Source organism: Eulemur rufifrons, chromosome 15, assembly GCF_041146395.1.
Source record: "Eulemur rufifrons isolate Redbay chromosome 15, OSU_ERuf_1, whole genome shotgun sequence".
Taxonomy (NCBI): Eukaryota; Metazoa; Chordata; class Mammalia; order Primates; family Lemuridae; genus Eulemur; species Eulemur rufifrons.
The window spans coordinates 68624210-68639823 of NC_090997.1; the positions used below are offsets into that span (position 1 = coordinate 68624210).

A 15614-nucleotide genomic window follows, 5' to 3' on the forward strand; every position below is an offset into this window, starting at 1 on the left:
TCAAATAGTCACTCCTAGGTCACTAGCCATCCTTGTTATGATCTATTGTCTCTTTAGCATTACTCCAAAAGTACTGAAATTATGTTTACTTTGTGATAAGATAAAGGTCTCACAGCTTCATCCTCATTGTTCTGATCCCAAGGCATGGATTTGGCTACTTTTCAAGGAAATCTTCTTCTTTCCAGCAGAAATTATAATAGATCCCAAATATAAGCTCTAATAGAGGTAAATCCTGCTGTTTTTCTTTAATATCTGGGGACAGCAAAGAGGATCCTTAAGTAACTCCAGTGACAGAACAAGTCTCTCTCTCTCTCTGATGTCATCCACACCTCCCTCCCTGTTCCTTGCTTTGGCAAGAAACATGTTGCTGGTGCCAACTAATCTTTACCTTTCATAAATCTCATTTTAGAAGAGAAGCTATCAAAACTAAGATTTACAGTTAGAGTGTTTCCTTCAAAATATATTTTTAAAATTACTTATGTCCTTTCCTGTTGGAATGATTCTTGGCCCCAGCTACCTTGAATTGCTTTCAAATTTTGTATTTATCATGCTTTTCTTGATTTTAATCCTATGATTAGCAAGTAGGAAAGAAGAAAATACTTGACTTCCTCTGAAAGAACTCCCACATTAAAAAAAATCTCAGAGTTTGCAACATTAAAATAATAAAATAATGCAAGGTAAAATATATACATAAATGATGAGTCACAAGATTTGGTTTAAAATCTTCCCTCTACCACTTTTCATGTTGACACACTATTTGAATATTTTCTTTCCTGTTCTTACATTCTTGCAATGTTTATTTTGTCATTGTGGACAATTTAATTGATCATCTTCAATTTCCCAGGCTTCCTTGAATGTATTCATATCTGTGACTTCCTGGTTTTATTATCCCAATTGCTCTAAATAAGTTATATGTTAAGAAATAAAATCATATTTTAGTAAAAAATTGTCAAAAAATATAAAGAGATAACTCCAGAACTATACAAAGAAAAGCTTCTATAAAATAGCTAAAACCTAGGCCCTATACTTCAGTTACAGACAAAAAAAAAAAAAAAGAAAAAGAAAAAAAAGACCCAGTGATAAAGGATTCTTTGACTAGTCTAACAGACAAATCTTTCTCACATCTGTTTAAATCCACTGCATTTATTTGTTTATGGTGGAATACATACCAAACATCTGATAACATCATTTTTTGAAATTATTACAAAAATTACTTTCACGTCTCTTCCCTGTAGCTACATGAGTGGAGCACATACACAGAAAACAATGACCCACCCCTTGTACAGCTCCTGGGCACTGGACCAAGTGACACACACTCAGAATTGGTTTTTAGAGCTAGAATGTTATATGTGTTTCTGGAGAAAATAAAGAATCAATTTCTTTTCTGAATATATGCCTGGAAGGCAATAATACTGATGGAAAGAAGATACAAAATTCATCTAAATATCATTCAAAGAATGTCCTATGTCTTTTGCAGGTACTGAATTATGGAAGATTTAGAAACAGATTTAGTGAAATTTAAAGGATTTTATTTTCTTCGTGCATTTCAAACTTACTTATCAAAAAATTTAGATGATTTTGAAATTAGAGATGATGATGTCTTGGTAGTCACATACCCCAAATCTGGTAAGTTCAGTATTCCAATAGCTAATCTAAGACATACAATGATACTTCTATAATATGAGAATTTAGTTTTTCACTAGTATTAGATATGGCCATATAGTGTTAATCCTTTGGACATACAGAACTCATTGTTCGATATCCTGTGAAATAAGGTTTTGTACAATGCAGTTATAAGTTATTTCTGATTTGGCATTGGAATGGGCAAAATGTTAAAACCATTAGACTTAAGATAACATCCAACACTGAATGCTGAGGTGGGATGAGAAAAGAAGCAAGAATATTTAGCATTTAGTCAGGTGTTGGGACATATATTTGAAGAGCATGAGAAGGAGAAAAGTTTGCATACTAATTATCATATTACAGAATAATTCCTAAATATTTTTAATTAGCTCTAAGTCATAGAATGACTTGTTTGATTAAAGCAATATTCTAAATAGGAATTCAGTTAGGGAACCCCTAAAGGGTTGTCTCTCTCCTTGCCATTGCCTGCTGTATTTTTACTTTCTGCCTGAGCATCTGCCTCAGGGCCTGGTGCCTCCATTCTTTCCTTGAGCCTGCTTTTCCTGCTGATCACCCAGTATGACTGAAGCCTGATTTCAATTCCATTTTCTACTCTATTTAGCGCCTATCATGTGGCCCAGTTTTACGTCCTGTGTTGTACTCTGAAGACACATTCTGTCTGCAGTGACCCCTGCTGCTCAGTGAGCCTGATAACTCACCACACTAGTCCCTTGCCAATGCCGTAGCTCCCTGGTCACTTTGAAAATGGTGGTCAAATGGTGACTCTTTTAACTTCTTAAAAACGAGGTATCTAAACCATAGAGACTTATCAGCATTTACATGATCACAGATATTGCAAATAGTCTTTGCATATGTAAAACATTAGTTCTTAACAAAAAAGAGTCATGTGCTTTGAGAGGTTTTTAACGTGTCCAGATAAGTGAACAGGACCTATTTCTATGTTATAAGGTTTCACAGCAGCAGATACCAGCTGTGAGTACTTAAAAATAGTTTTGGCCCTTTTGCTGACTTTGATCCAACACAGCTGCTCTAGGGGAGCTCTAAAAGCATGTTGCTGCCTCAGGCCCTTTGCACTCCCTGTCTCAGCTTCCAGAAATGCTCTTCCCCTAGACATCTGCATGGATCATTTCCTCCTCTCCTTGGGTTCCTTATTTTAATATTACTGTGTCAGTGAAGCCATTCTGAATGGCCATAATTAAAAATGAAGCCTCACCAGAAAAATATTCCAATTTCTTTGCTGATTAATTTTCCCTTCACAATACACTATTTATGACCTTATGATGTATGATTTATTTTGTACACTTAATTTTTATATTACATGCAAAGCTAAGAAAACCACAAGGCATTTATAGAAGAATATATGGATCATATCATATATAAAATATTATTTATATTTAATAGGAATATATATCATATATGTTATATATATTAAGGATATATATATGTGTGAATTGGTTCACATGATTATGGAGGCTGAGAATATGCCCTTAGGAAGCAGGAGACCATGGAGAGTCGGTGGTGTAATTCAGACCAAGTCTGATGGCCTCAGAGCCAGGGAGACAATAGTGTAACTCCCAGTATGAGGACGAAGCCCTGGGAATCGGGGAGTTTGCTGATGCAAGTCCCAGGGTTCAAAGGCCCAAGAACCAGGTGCTGCAATGTCCAAGGGCCAGAGACTCTGATGTCCCAGCTCAGGGAGAGAGAGAAATTGCCCACCCTCCACCTTTCTGTTCTATTTGGGTTCTCAATGGATTGGATCATTCCTGGCTGCATTGGTGAGGGAGGATGTTCTTATCCTACCCATTCAAACTCTAATCTCTTCCTGAAACACCCACACTGACACACCCCGAAATAATCTTTTACCAGCAATCTAGGCTGCCTTTCACCCACTAAAGTTACACATAAATTTACCCATCACGTAGACTAACGAGAATTTGAAAGGTGAATATGTCAAATGCAGACGAGGAGTGGATAGACATCTACATGCATTAGCACATTACCCATGAGAGAGGAGACCGAAACAGCCATTCTCTGAAGAGCACTCTGGCACTTCTTGGACATATTAGGTACATACATACCAAGCGTCACAGAAAAAGTCTGAAGATTCATAAATTTGGAGAGGAGAACTTTGTTTCTGCATCTCTCAAAGAGAGTCACAAGCTCCAGGGAGGAGGCACAGCCTCTGGCTGAAACTGGAAATCGACCACATTGAGGCAGGGAAGGATGAGACAGGAATTTATGCTGAACGGGTTGGCCAAGTATACCTGTTCAATAGATTTTAGAGGCAGTTATGAATATTCACCAACGGGAGATGCACGCATGCACACTAAGCAAACATGCATGTCACATACATTCCATGTTCACTTTGGGGGTGGAGACAACATTTAAATGCATTCCAGTTAGGCCCTATGCATCAAAAGGTGAAGTAAGGACACAAAGTCACTCAGTGACCAGACCCTATAAATTGGCCAGAACTACTCCATGGGTTGTGGTCTCTTGTCACGAGAAAGTTACTGAAATCAGTCTCTTGTCCAATCAAAGGTATAGTTGTGGTGTGTGGAACAGGGGTTCAGTTACTCAGCGTATGGCAGTCAGTGAGTGACAATTGTCTCAATATTGCTTATCGTGAGGCCAGTGCATGTTTAACTGCTAGAAAAAAGAAACACCTGGGGCATCTCAAAGCTACTTCATACTTTAAATGTAGGGGTGCAGGACTGAACCCTTGCCTGGCATGGCCTTAGGTCCTGTTTATGATTTGATATCCTTTTATCAGAAATAGTCCATTCCTTCAGCCTTATGATCTTAGTTTCAGCACAAGCAATTGCTCTCCTGAGTAGTTATCCTAAAGAAATTCTTAAACAGGTCCATGCAAAGGAACAAAACTAGGATGCGCATTGCTATGCTGCTTGGGCGGGGAAGTCCCTCAGTGAGACAGTGGATAGGTAAAGCCCATGGGTGCAACTATGAAGCAGGAGGCAGCATTTGATAGGGGCAATAGATCAGAGGCAGCACATAATGGATCTTAAAACCACAGCTTTTGGTTAAAAAAGCGTAACAAATAAGATGATCCACTTAAGTTGAAAATATAAGAACTCACAACAGTACAGATTTATAAAGAACACACTCAAGCAAACAGATGCACTTTAAAACCAATTGACTGGTTGCAATGATAGGGGCAGGTGTAGCATTTGCAATAGGAAATGGGAATAAAAGGAACATACAAGTAGATAAGTGAGGGACTGAAATGAATCAGTGATGTTAAATGTCAGGAACTTCAGGGAAAAATGAAGGTCCCTTTACTCTAACATCTGACATCCTAACAGGGTAAAACAAAAAATGTAGAAAAAGAGGGATGGAGAAGGGACAGGGAAGTGAAAACTGAAGAGGAAGGAGCAGGAGAGGAGGGAGAAGAAATGCAGCCTCTTTTGCATGGAGAACACACTCTTCCAGTTCTCCTGTTCTTCAACATCTACAGCCCTGTGGCCACCTCTGCTCACCACCATCGGCAACCCCTCAGCTACCAGAGCCGGTGGTATTAAAGCTGTGATATCTCTTCTACAAGCAGTATCTGTTATCTGGGAAAGAAGAAGAATGTAAGAAACTCTGTAGAATTTCATATCAATGAATTTTCAGTGGAATATTTGGTCCAGCTATGACAGCAAGTAGACACATGTGGTCATAGTCTTCCCTGGCAACACTGAAGACTACAGCCACCAATAGTTAAGTAGTAAGAGGAACATATAAGGTGCATATCACCTGTCCCTCCCACACGGATGTATGCTCAACAATGCTCTTACTCACCAGGTGCAGGTGCTCACCAGAGGTTATTGAATAGTCTTTGGAAACAAAGGCTACGATGGGAATTTTTGAGGAGCAATAGGTTTTATCTTAGCACGAATCTAATAAATATCGCACTGGAACTTGTTACTTTTTGGTGGTGTACATCAGTCATTTCAATACATTTTGACTGCAAACTGCATAAACACTACCTATATTCAAGGAATGTTTGAAATCTTAGACCCCAATATTCAGCGTACATAAGAGGTATAAGAAAATTATTTGTCCACTCTAATTGGAATTAATCTAAATACTTTTCTCAAATCCCACTTAAAAGCCAATGGTCAAACTTCAGTTATTAACTTTTCCTTTCTGTCTACATGTTGGTGTCAAAAGTCCTTTTGTAGATACTTAAAATTAAACACCATTTCCTTAAGCAGCAATCACTAGTGAAACGGGGAAAGCGGGAAAGATTCAAAGTTACTTCTTCACTTCAATTCCATTTTCTGTGATTATATTAGCTAATGCTCTAAGTATGAGGTTGAGGACAAAAATCTAGAGGTAAGCATAGAAGATAATTTGAAAGGTATTATATATGAAGCAGAAGAAAGCACGAAGAAGGTATCAAAGTATAAGCCGGTATGAAAACCCACACGGAACATCCTAAATAGAAAAATAAAAGCAAGATATGTTCCTATTAGCCTTATGTCACTTTGTATAAGTGAAACTATCATACAACCTACTGTAATAACAAACTTTATTTGACTGAAAACCTGGATATATATGTTTTTCTGACATCCATGCATTAATAAAAACAAAATTATTTCTTTTATAGGAACAGTCTGGGCTCAGCAGATATTAAGCTTGATTTATTTTGAAGAACATCGCAAAAGAACAGAAAATCTGGAAACAATTCATCGTGTCCCCTTTCTTGAGTACTCCTCTAGATATACAGATTGTGGCAAAAGACCATCTCCTCGTCTCTTCGTTTCCCACCTCCCATACTACTTGGTTCCAAGAGGACTGAAGGACAAAAAAGCCAAAGTAGGGCAGAGAAATACCATTATTGCTGCAAAGAAGAGCTCTCTGTCATTACCTCCTTGAACCTCCCTACACTGACACCACATTCATTCAGCTGGTAGCAAACAGCAAAGGATGGAATTGAATGTGTTCTACATACTTTCATTTTCAGCACACATCTAAGTTATTCTGTTATAATATTTGAATTTTAGTTTTCACCTTGTCTCTTTCCTAACTGTATAAGTAATAGAGCTAATTTAAACATTAATAGGTGTCTATTACATACACACATCACATTAGCACTCCTGTCCACCCTACACCCCTAGTGCCCTCCCAGGTTCCCTTTGACCCTCCCAACCTAATTCCCAAGCCCCTTTCTACCTAAGGACTCCTTACTTTGAAGGTCAAGGGAACTTCAAACCAAGTCACTCTTCTGTACAGTGATTCTCTCTGCTTTCTCACATTCCTCCCTGGATCAGTGACCACCATCTATTGAAAATGTCAGCACTTGGCTCTCTACCTTTCTCTCTAGCTCTATGCCTGTCCCTCCTGTGATTGGACAAGTTCATGGGAATGATCCTCTGGCAGAGCCAGACAAGGCAGAGACTAACCAGGCACCTGGGCTCAACATTTAAGGTGGCCCATGCTGTCAGGTTTGTGCAAGTACAGGGTCAGCCCTGGCAAGAGCCTGGGAGTGAGGCCCTCCTTAAAATTTATAGCTTGGGCTCTGCAATTGCCTGTTCCTGGCCCTAGCCCCGCCCAGCCTCCTGGGCTGGTTCTCAGACTCCTGTGATCTTTTCCTTCACCCCCACCTCAGCCACCATCTTCTATAACACACCTCCCTGTATTCACAGCAGTAATTACTATCTGATATAATATGTATTTATGCATTCATTTATTTTCAGTCTCTGCCTAGACCATAGCACCTGCATGGCAGAGGTACAAGTGTGCTCACTGCTGTGTGCAGAGTGTGTAGAACAGTGCCTGGCAGGTGGTTGGGCTGAAAGAATGAATGAAGGAGCCACCTGAACTTAAATTGTGACTTCAAGCCCCTGGTTATCTGGCTGCTACCTCCTACTCTTTTTATTCCTTTTAGGGTGCTCCCATTGTAACAAACTTCTGGGCTCTGACACAGGAAAATGAGTTTACAGGGGATCTTCTCAGGAAAGTCTCTTCACTCTTTTAAGAGGCCTTGGGGAAGAAAGAGCAGTGGGGTCTCGGACGTGGAGGGGAGTCAGCCTGTCGGAGCGGAAAAGCAGGGAGATTGTAACTCCCTGATGACAACACTCAGATGTTGAGTTAACTGAATCTGTTCCAAACTAATCTTGCGTTTTCCTATTTTGTGAGAAAACACATACCCTTCCTATTCAGAAAACATTACTTGGGCTTTTCTGCAACAGAGGCGTTGCCCCTGCCTTCTTACTGGTTTATCCTCTGTCCGGCCTCCCAGTGCACATGATTCCCAGATATTTGACCTCTCCTGCTTCTCTTTTCCCTGTGTAGTTAACTGCTAGTTAATATTATCCAATCATATCAAGTTAAAGATAATCTACAAGGAGTTGACTTCTTTCCTCAATTCTAGACTGATATAAACTATTTAATATCTTCCATTGTTTGTCTAATGGACATATCAAACTTAAAGGATTCAAATAGAACATTTTATTTTTTCCTCACACCTTTGCTCCTCCCACATTCCCTGTGTTAAGAACGTGTGTCATTATCCATAGGAGAGGAGCAGGACCACGATATGTGGCACAAGTAACTCAGAGATATCACTTGTACGTGTGTCATTTTTACATAAGCAAATGGATGAAAGACAAGAAGCCATTCTTAGAACCAAACAATCACAGCAAGGAACTGAAAGGGAATTAGTTCTTTTTCTCCAGCGCAGGAGGGCCATTTGTTTCTTTCCACCAATATCAACCGTTGTTGCTATCCCATGGGTGAAGGACTCTACTTCCCTGCATTGAGAGATTCTCAGGGATGAGACAACTTCAGATGCATCCCGCATCCATCATCTCATCTCACAGCATTAGGGGCTAGCTTCTCTGCAGCAAACTTAGAAGTTTTCCCAGAGGAGTAACAAAATTGTACATTTAATTAAAACAAAGATGCATGGCCGGGCCCGGTGGCTTATGCCTGTAATCCTAGCACTCAGGGAGACCATGGCGGGAGGATAGCTTGAGTTCAGGGGTTCGAGACCAGCCTGAGCAAGACCGAGACCCCGCCTCTACTCAAAATACAAAACTAGCTGGGTGTTGTGGTGTGTACCTGTAGTTCCAGCTACCTGAGAGGCCAGAGCAGGAGGTTTGCTTCAGCCCAGGAATTTGATGTTGTTGTGAACTAGGCTGATGCCACAGCACACTGGCCCTCTAGCCTGGCTGACAGAGAGAGACTCTGTCTCAAAAAATAAATAAATAAAAATAAAAACAAAGATGTAGGCCTACAATTTTATCCAGAGCCCCTGAATATTCTGTGCAGACATAGAATGAGCCAGTTAGTTGTGATTTAGAGTAGATTTTGATAATCTTTTGTATTTCAGTGCTATTGGATTGCTTAATTGTTATTCAGAATTAATTTATTCTGATTGGTTATGATAGACAATTCTAAAAAACAAATCTTTTAGGCTGGTCTGAGTGCAGAGGTGTTTGCAAATAATTGATCACAACCAGTAAAAGATTCCTGCGTTCCTTATCTATTCCCACTCTTTCACTTGACTAGCCTAAAAAAACCCAAACAACAAAAAATAAACAAAAACACCACCATATGCTCTATTTCTGGATAGTTTCAAAGCACAAAATACTTAGAAAGTAACTTCTGTGTGCCAAGCCCTTGTGCTTGACTCAACAACGATATACAAATAAAAATTAGGTAAACCTTACATTAAAAGATGAGTAAAGCAAACCATAAATTTCACAATGTAAGTTTAAACCATTTCAGTAAATTATTGCTATTCTCACATATTTTTATAGTTTGTGAAGCATTGTCACATGCATTCGTGAGTCAGCTGATTTAGGGGCAAAAGAATTAAGTTTCTCTGTCTGCCTGGGGGAGATAAGAAGTAACTTCTGGGATGTGTCTTGAATGCTGTTGCAGAGAAGGGGAAGCACTAAATATAAAGGAGCAGCTGTGAATGTTCAGGACGCAGGGAATTATGGAAGCTAAAAATACTGGGCTTAATCCAATCGAAATGTATTATGAAGAAAATATGATAAATGAAAGCATCAGAAACAATAATTCCTTTTTTTTCTTTGCAGATTATATACATATACAGAAACCCTAAGGATGTTATGTGCTCATATTTTCATTTTTTAAACACGTTTTCAGTACATAAATCTGCGGACACCATTGAGGCATTTATGAAACAATTTTTGGAAGGGAAAGGTAACTGATGTTATTACCCAGATGATACGTTTGTTGTGCTGTGATGAGTTTTTGAGCTTTATGAATTTGGAAGGTGGAAACGAGAGTGATGAAAATAGAGTAGAATGGGGGTCAGTGGTCAATTTATCAACGAGTTGGTAGGATTGTCTAGAGGGACCAAGTCCTGCCATTCATGCCAATTTCTCTAGTCTCACCCACTCTCCAGAGGTTGCCTAGATTACAAAATCACTTACCATGAAAAGAGTGAAGACACATTAGTGTCAGTAACTCAGAGATGTGGGTTCTAGCTCAGCTGAGAAGAGAGCTCAGTTGAGATCACACTTGCTTTACTGCTTTGTCCTTGCATATTGCATGTGGCACTTCCCAGATGTGTCTGTCTGAGAGTTCCCTTCCCCGTCCTTTTTCTAAGGATCCCACAAGCTAGGTGAGAAAGAGCAAGGCCTGAAGAGACAGAGATGATGATGTCACACAGGAGGCCTAAGCTTAGGCTCTGATCCACTGTGCAGAGCTAAAGTGACTCCTCTGGGACCCTACACTGGCACATGGAGAGGAGAAATGGCAGTGTGTGTGTGCTTGGGGACAGGGAGAGGAACAGGAAGGAGAGGCATAGTTCCTTGGACTGCTCTCCATTTTTGGTCTTTCCTCATTCCACATTAGGCTGCTTTTGTGTTCAGACAAACTACATTTTTAAAGACTAACTTGTCTTTGATTTTGTAAAATTCTTCCCTGGTGGGAGTTAAATGCTTCCCCAATAACCACGTGGCAAGGAAAATCTAGAAACTAGCAACAGACGTCTGTTTCCTTTTTGGTCCTGGAGATTCCCATACCTCATAACCTGTTCAACCCTCTCAACATGTTTACCTACTTACTTACCTCTTCTTCCCACAGTGGTAGGAAATCTTTGGTTTGACCATATCAGAGGTTGGTATGAGCACAGAAACTACTTCAATATTCAGTTCATGATGTACGAGGAGATGAAGAAGGTGAGATGAGATCGAGTTTGTGCTTTGATCTAAGCTCTAACCCAGCCTGGCCTAATGATACCATAGTTCATGCCCACAACACCCAAAGAAAAATATAGAATTTGAGATCTGAGATTAAGTTTAACATGAGGCTTTTTTCTGGTGTCACTCATCTTATCTGTGTTGTCTTCAGTTAAGCATTGCATGAAAAATTAAATGAAAACATCGTAGGCAGCAGAGCAGCTCTCTCACTGGAATCCATTGAAAGTCAACCTTCGACGCAAGGGTTTGTAATGAAAAAAGAAAAGAAAAATTACATAAATGAGAAAACGTCTGTGTTTCCTTGGTGAGAATCTAGCTCCCAGGAACAATTAATTATAAGTGGCTTAAAATACAAGAAAATCTTATTGTTGAGTAACTGAGAAGGCAGAGGTTGGTATCCTGAGGCTGGGCATGGCAACTCCAGGATGTCATGAACGTCTCAACCATTTTCTACCTTTCCATATTGTCATATTTGCTGTATCAGTGACGTCTCTCCTCATAATTGTAAGACAGTTGTCAAGGCTCCAAACTCAGGTCCTCATCTGGAAGCACCGGATGCAGGAAGGGAGGGACCTAGTGCCTTGCTTTGTTCTCTCCAGGACGAAAGCCAATCTCAGAAGCTTCTTACATTTGACTTCCTCTTTCTGTTTCAATGGCCTAAGTTGGGTCTGATGTGTGGGTTCAGTTGGGTCCACGTGACCAATATGCAATCTTCCTTTCAGTCTGGTCTCGCCCATCTGTCCAGGCATGTCTCCTATTTTCTATCTCAGGCCTGTTTCCATCAAGCCTTGAGGATACCAAGTTTCTAACTTTTTCTTGCCTGATATCTCATACACACCGTACAACTATAGTATCGTGTATTTGCTTTCTTATGTTCACACTGTATATCTCCAGTTTTGTCTGCCTAGAAAATTACTGTTTTTCCTTCAAGATCCAGAGTAAATATCTTTTCTTTATTGTGACTTTCTCTTAATTCTATTCCACAATCCTTCTTGCCCTAGGTCTTGGAGTCAACTCCCAGCACTGATTTCCTTCTTATCCCTGTGTTCACTTTCACATCACACAGGACAGTGCCTGACAGTAGAAACTTTGCTAAGTGAACACAGAGAAAATGAAAAATGTGCAATTAACCTAATTAAACTCTCAAACAGCAGACAAATGAAATATTTACCAGTAAGGAATAAGAAAGTCAAGTTGCACTGTCCAATTCCAAACTTACAACCAGCTGAAGTACCTACATTTTTCACTCCTGCAATATTTATATCTGACACTTGCATATGTCTCTCTTCTTATAATTTGCATAATTAATCATACTGTGATTTATTTCAGGATCTCAGAAGTTCTGTGTTAAAACTCTGCAAATTTCTGGGTGAAGACCTGAGTGAGGAGGCTGTGGATGCCGTGGTGAGACAGGCCACATTTCAGAACATGAAGGATGATCAGCTAGCAAACTTTGAAAATGCACTCTACAGGGGCTTTGGGCCAAAACTACAAGAAGGCCATTTCCTTCGCAAAGGTGAAGTTCAGCAGTGAAGCAGCAACAGCTGTTTTCCACTGTGGTGCAGATGGCACAGAGTGTAGCCCCAGGGTGTCCTGGTACAGTTTCAAACAGTGGAGCCCTCTTGGCCCTCTTCCCTTCTGTAGTCAGTTTCTGTTACGTGATGTCAGCCTGAGGCCCTCCATGCGACTACATTATCTGGTTCCTAAAGGGCATCTGATGGGGAACCTAAAATCACAAGGTCTTCTCTATGGCCTCTGAAAATTGACTGATGCCTAGTAGCACAGTGCCTACCTGCCACCAAATGGATATTCACTTAGGATTAGATGCTTTCCCCTCCTAAACAAGGCCACAGCACCTGACAATGGAATATTGACAAGTCTATTGGCCATCAATGGCCACTCTTGCATCACCATGATTTATCCTGGACCTCTCACTGTGGTGAATGAACAACACATATTAGCTCTAATGTTGGTATTAGGATGGACTACTGGCTACATGTCTTTTATTAAACTAGTGTAACACTTTAAAAAAATTTATAGTTGTATTTCATTTATCTGGCCTCTGAGGAATGAGTTTTTAGAGTACATGTATTCTTCATACAACTGCTAGAATCAAAAATATTAAAATATTTTAATTACTTTACACTACCATTCTATTTATATTTCATGTTTGTTAACTTGGTATTACACAGAAATATAGATATAGGTTTGGCACCTAGTAATTTCATAGGGTTGTATGACTTATGTCAAGAAGCAATAAATATTGGCTTTGTGTTTCTCTAAGTTAATGTTTCCTTCCCTCCTCTCTTTGGTGTATCTTTTCCCTTCTCTTGAAATACCTGAAGCACTGGTAGCATTGAGCTGACCTGAAGAGAGACATGCCCATTGCCATTAGTCCCAGCACATCCTACTGTCTTCCAGATGCTGAGGCTACTGCACACCTCCCTTAGCACTGCACTTGCAATTTGCATTCAAAAGAAGACATTTTTCTGTGTTTTGGTGTCTTTAGGAACCCCTGACAATGAGAGACTGAAATGGCTATAAGAAAAAAAAGAGTGATCCAAATGTCTTTGTGAATGTGAGCCATGTGTTTATTTTGCAGAGAAACAAACAGGTCTCTCCTTGATTTTATTTACCTGATCACCTTTTGCTTTGGCTTTAGCAGTCCTGCACTAGGTTTTTGTGTTCTTAGTTCATTCAGTGCTTCAGTTGTTTGTTTCAGTTTTCAGTGTGTTTTCAATTCAGCCTGTCTTTTCTTGCCTCTCTATCAGCTACTGTTCCTCATGACAACTGCGTGTCTTTTGAAGTTTAGTTTAAGGCCATCTCACAAGTAATTGGGGTAAAGGTGGGACAATTTCAGCTCTGCCATTATAAACTGTATGATCTTGGGCTGTTTTAAAAATTCTCTGAGCATCTGAGTCTTTACCTGTAAGTATTATCTCAGTGATGACTTATAGAATGTTTAAGAGACTTCTATAGATTAGGGGAAACAATGTGATCTTGGAACAAAACAGCGATCAAGTTGTAGTGGTTTTCAATTTCCTAGGTGCTGACACTGTGAATGTGGGTGATGACTGTACCTAATTATAGCAAAATTGCAATGATAAATGTGTTTATCTGCTTGCCATAGAGTGAGAGAGTGAAGAGTCTTAGCCAGGTAGAGGAATGCCTGGGAGCTTAACTGGCAGAAAAATAAAAGTGAGGAAAATGTTACTCCCAGCACATATGTTTGTTCTGCCCCTCACCACACCACAAAACTTCACCGAAGCAATTTCTCTCTTATTTTCTACCAGGTATCATAGGAGACTGGAAAAATCACATGACTGTCCAGCAGAATGAAAGATTTGACAAGATTTTCCAAGAACAGATGAAAGATTTTCCATTGCAGTTCATCTGGGATGTAAATGAAACCCAGAACTAAGCTCAGCACACAGAATCCTAAGAAAGCGCCTTCAGCAGGAAATACATTAAATCTTACACTTCAATCTTTGACTCTCTGAACCATATTGTAAAATTTCACTGATTAATGAATATTAAAACCTTTATATTTCTGCCATCAGGAGAGCTTTCCATGTCCAGGCATTCCTCCTTTTTGATCCTCTGAGGATTCCTCATGTCGTTTTGGCATATAATCATGAAGAGTTGTACTCTTTACTTTTACATTTACTTACAAATTGTTGATGATTTTCCAGACATATCCAGAATTTTAATTTTCATATAATACTATGAGTCCATCTTTCATTTCATGGCTTCTGTGTTTTATGCTTTACTCTGGAGGGCTGTTTCTCAAATGTAGTCATATATTCATAAGTCATATCTTTCTTTTATTTGGATTTTATTCCCAGGCTGTAAGAATACTATTTAATTATTTCTTCTTATGGACAAGAAGTTCACACAACATCACTTATTAAATTGTCCACCATTTTCTTACTGCTTATAATAGATGTTATTATTTTCCAAATAATTGTATGTACACAAGCTGACTCTGTAAACATTGTTCTGCTTTCATTTCGTTTATTAAAACCATGCCACTTAAATTGCTAAAATAATGTTATGAACTCTTATATAGAATCCTTTTGGAATTTTGTTAGTTATTGCTTTACATTTAAAAAGTAATTTAAAAATTGACTTCATAAATTGAGCCTTGCCATTCAGAAATATTTTGTGTTCATCATTTATTTGCATTTTTATTCACGTCAGTTGCTACGGATGCCTGGTTCTTATAAAAGCCTTAGTAAGTTGCTGTTAAGTTTATTCCTAAGCATGTATATGTAAACTTTGTAGCTAACAGAAGGACGATGTTTATTCAGTTGCATTTTCTAACTGCTTTGCTGCTGTTTGTGGATTTCGCCTGCTCATCCATAATCTGGGATTCTGGTTCAGGCTTGGCTGAGTGGAAAGCAATGCAGTTAGTTGGAGGTCAGCAGTACTACAGACGGTGACACCACCAGCCGGCTGATTCTGCAGTTGTACTGGGGCACCCACTCACTCGGGCCCACCTCGGGCTGCTGGCTGCCTCACTCGCTCTTATTTCAATTCACCCTATCACTCTGCTCATCTTTGCTAAGCAACATCATTTCTCTCCTGATCTACTGCTCTAAAGAAGAACACAAAGGGTCCTGAAACTCTTGCACCAGGAGAGGATTTACCATTCTCCTTGTCCCTCCTTGTACACTGCCTTTGCCTTTCCTGTGTTTCACGGGCTCACAAATTGCATATGTGTGAGTTTAAAAAGAGACATATGTTTCCAGAGAAGCATTCCATTTCTCCTCTTTTCTCCTCTTT

The 15614-nt window shown here is 39.5% G+C and overlaps 1 protein-coding gene across 1 annotated transcript; it reads left to right on the top strand.

The window, feature by feature from the left end:
- Positions 1–1487: 1487 nt before the first annotated feature.
- LOC138395978 (amine sulfotransferase-like) lies at positions 1488–14296 on the top strand. The gene is made up of 6 exons (XM_069489081.1): positions 1488–1626; positions 6257–6465; positions 9699–9825; positions 10714–10808; positions 12159–12345; positions 14123–14296. The coding sequence occupies exons 1-6, from the start codon at positions 1488–1490 to the stop codon at positions 14248–14250; spliced, it is 885 nt and encodes a 294-aa protein (XP_069345182.1). The 3' UTR covers positions 14251–14296.
- Positions 14297–15614: the final 1318 nt, after the last annotated feature.

Bases quoted from the DNA above. Each gene is read 5' to 3' on its own strand.
- LOC138395978 (XM_069489081.1), top strand. From the start codon at position 1,488: ATGGAAGATTTAGAAACAGATTTAGTGAAATTTAAAGGATTTTATTTT. The intron at 6,466-9,698 runs GTAGGGCAGAGA...TTTTCTTTGCAG, and splicing joins TGAAGGACAAAAAAGCCAAA to ATTATATACATATACAGAAA. The intron at 9,826-10,713 runs GTAACTGATGTT...TTCTTCCCACAG, and splicing joins ACAATTTTTGGAAGGGAAAG to TGGTAGGAAATCTTTGGTTT.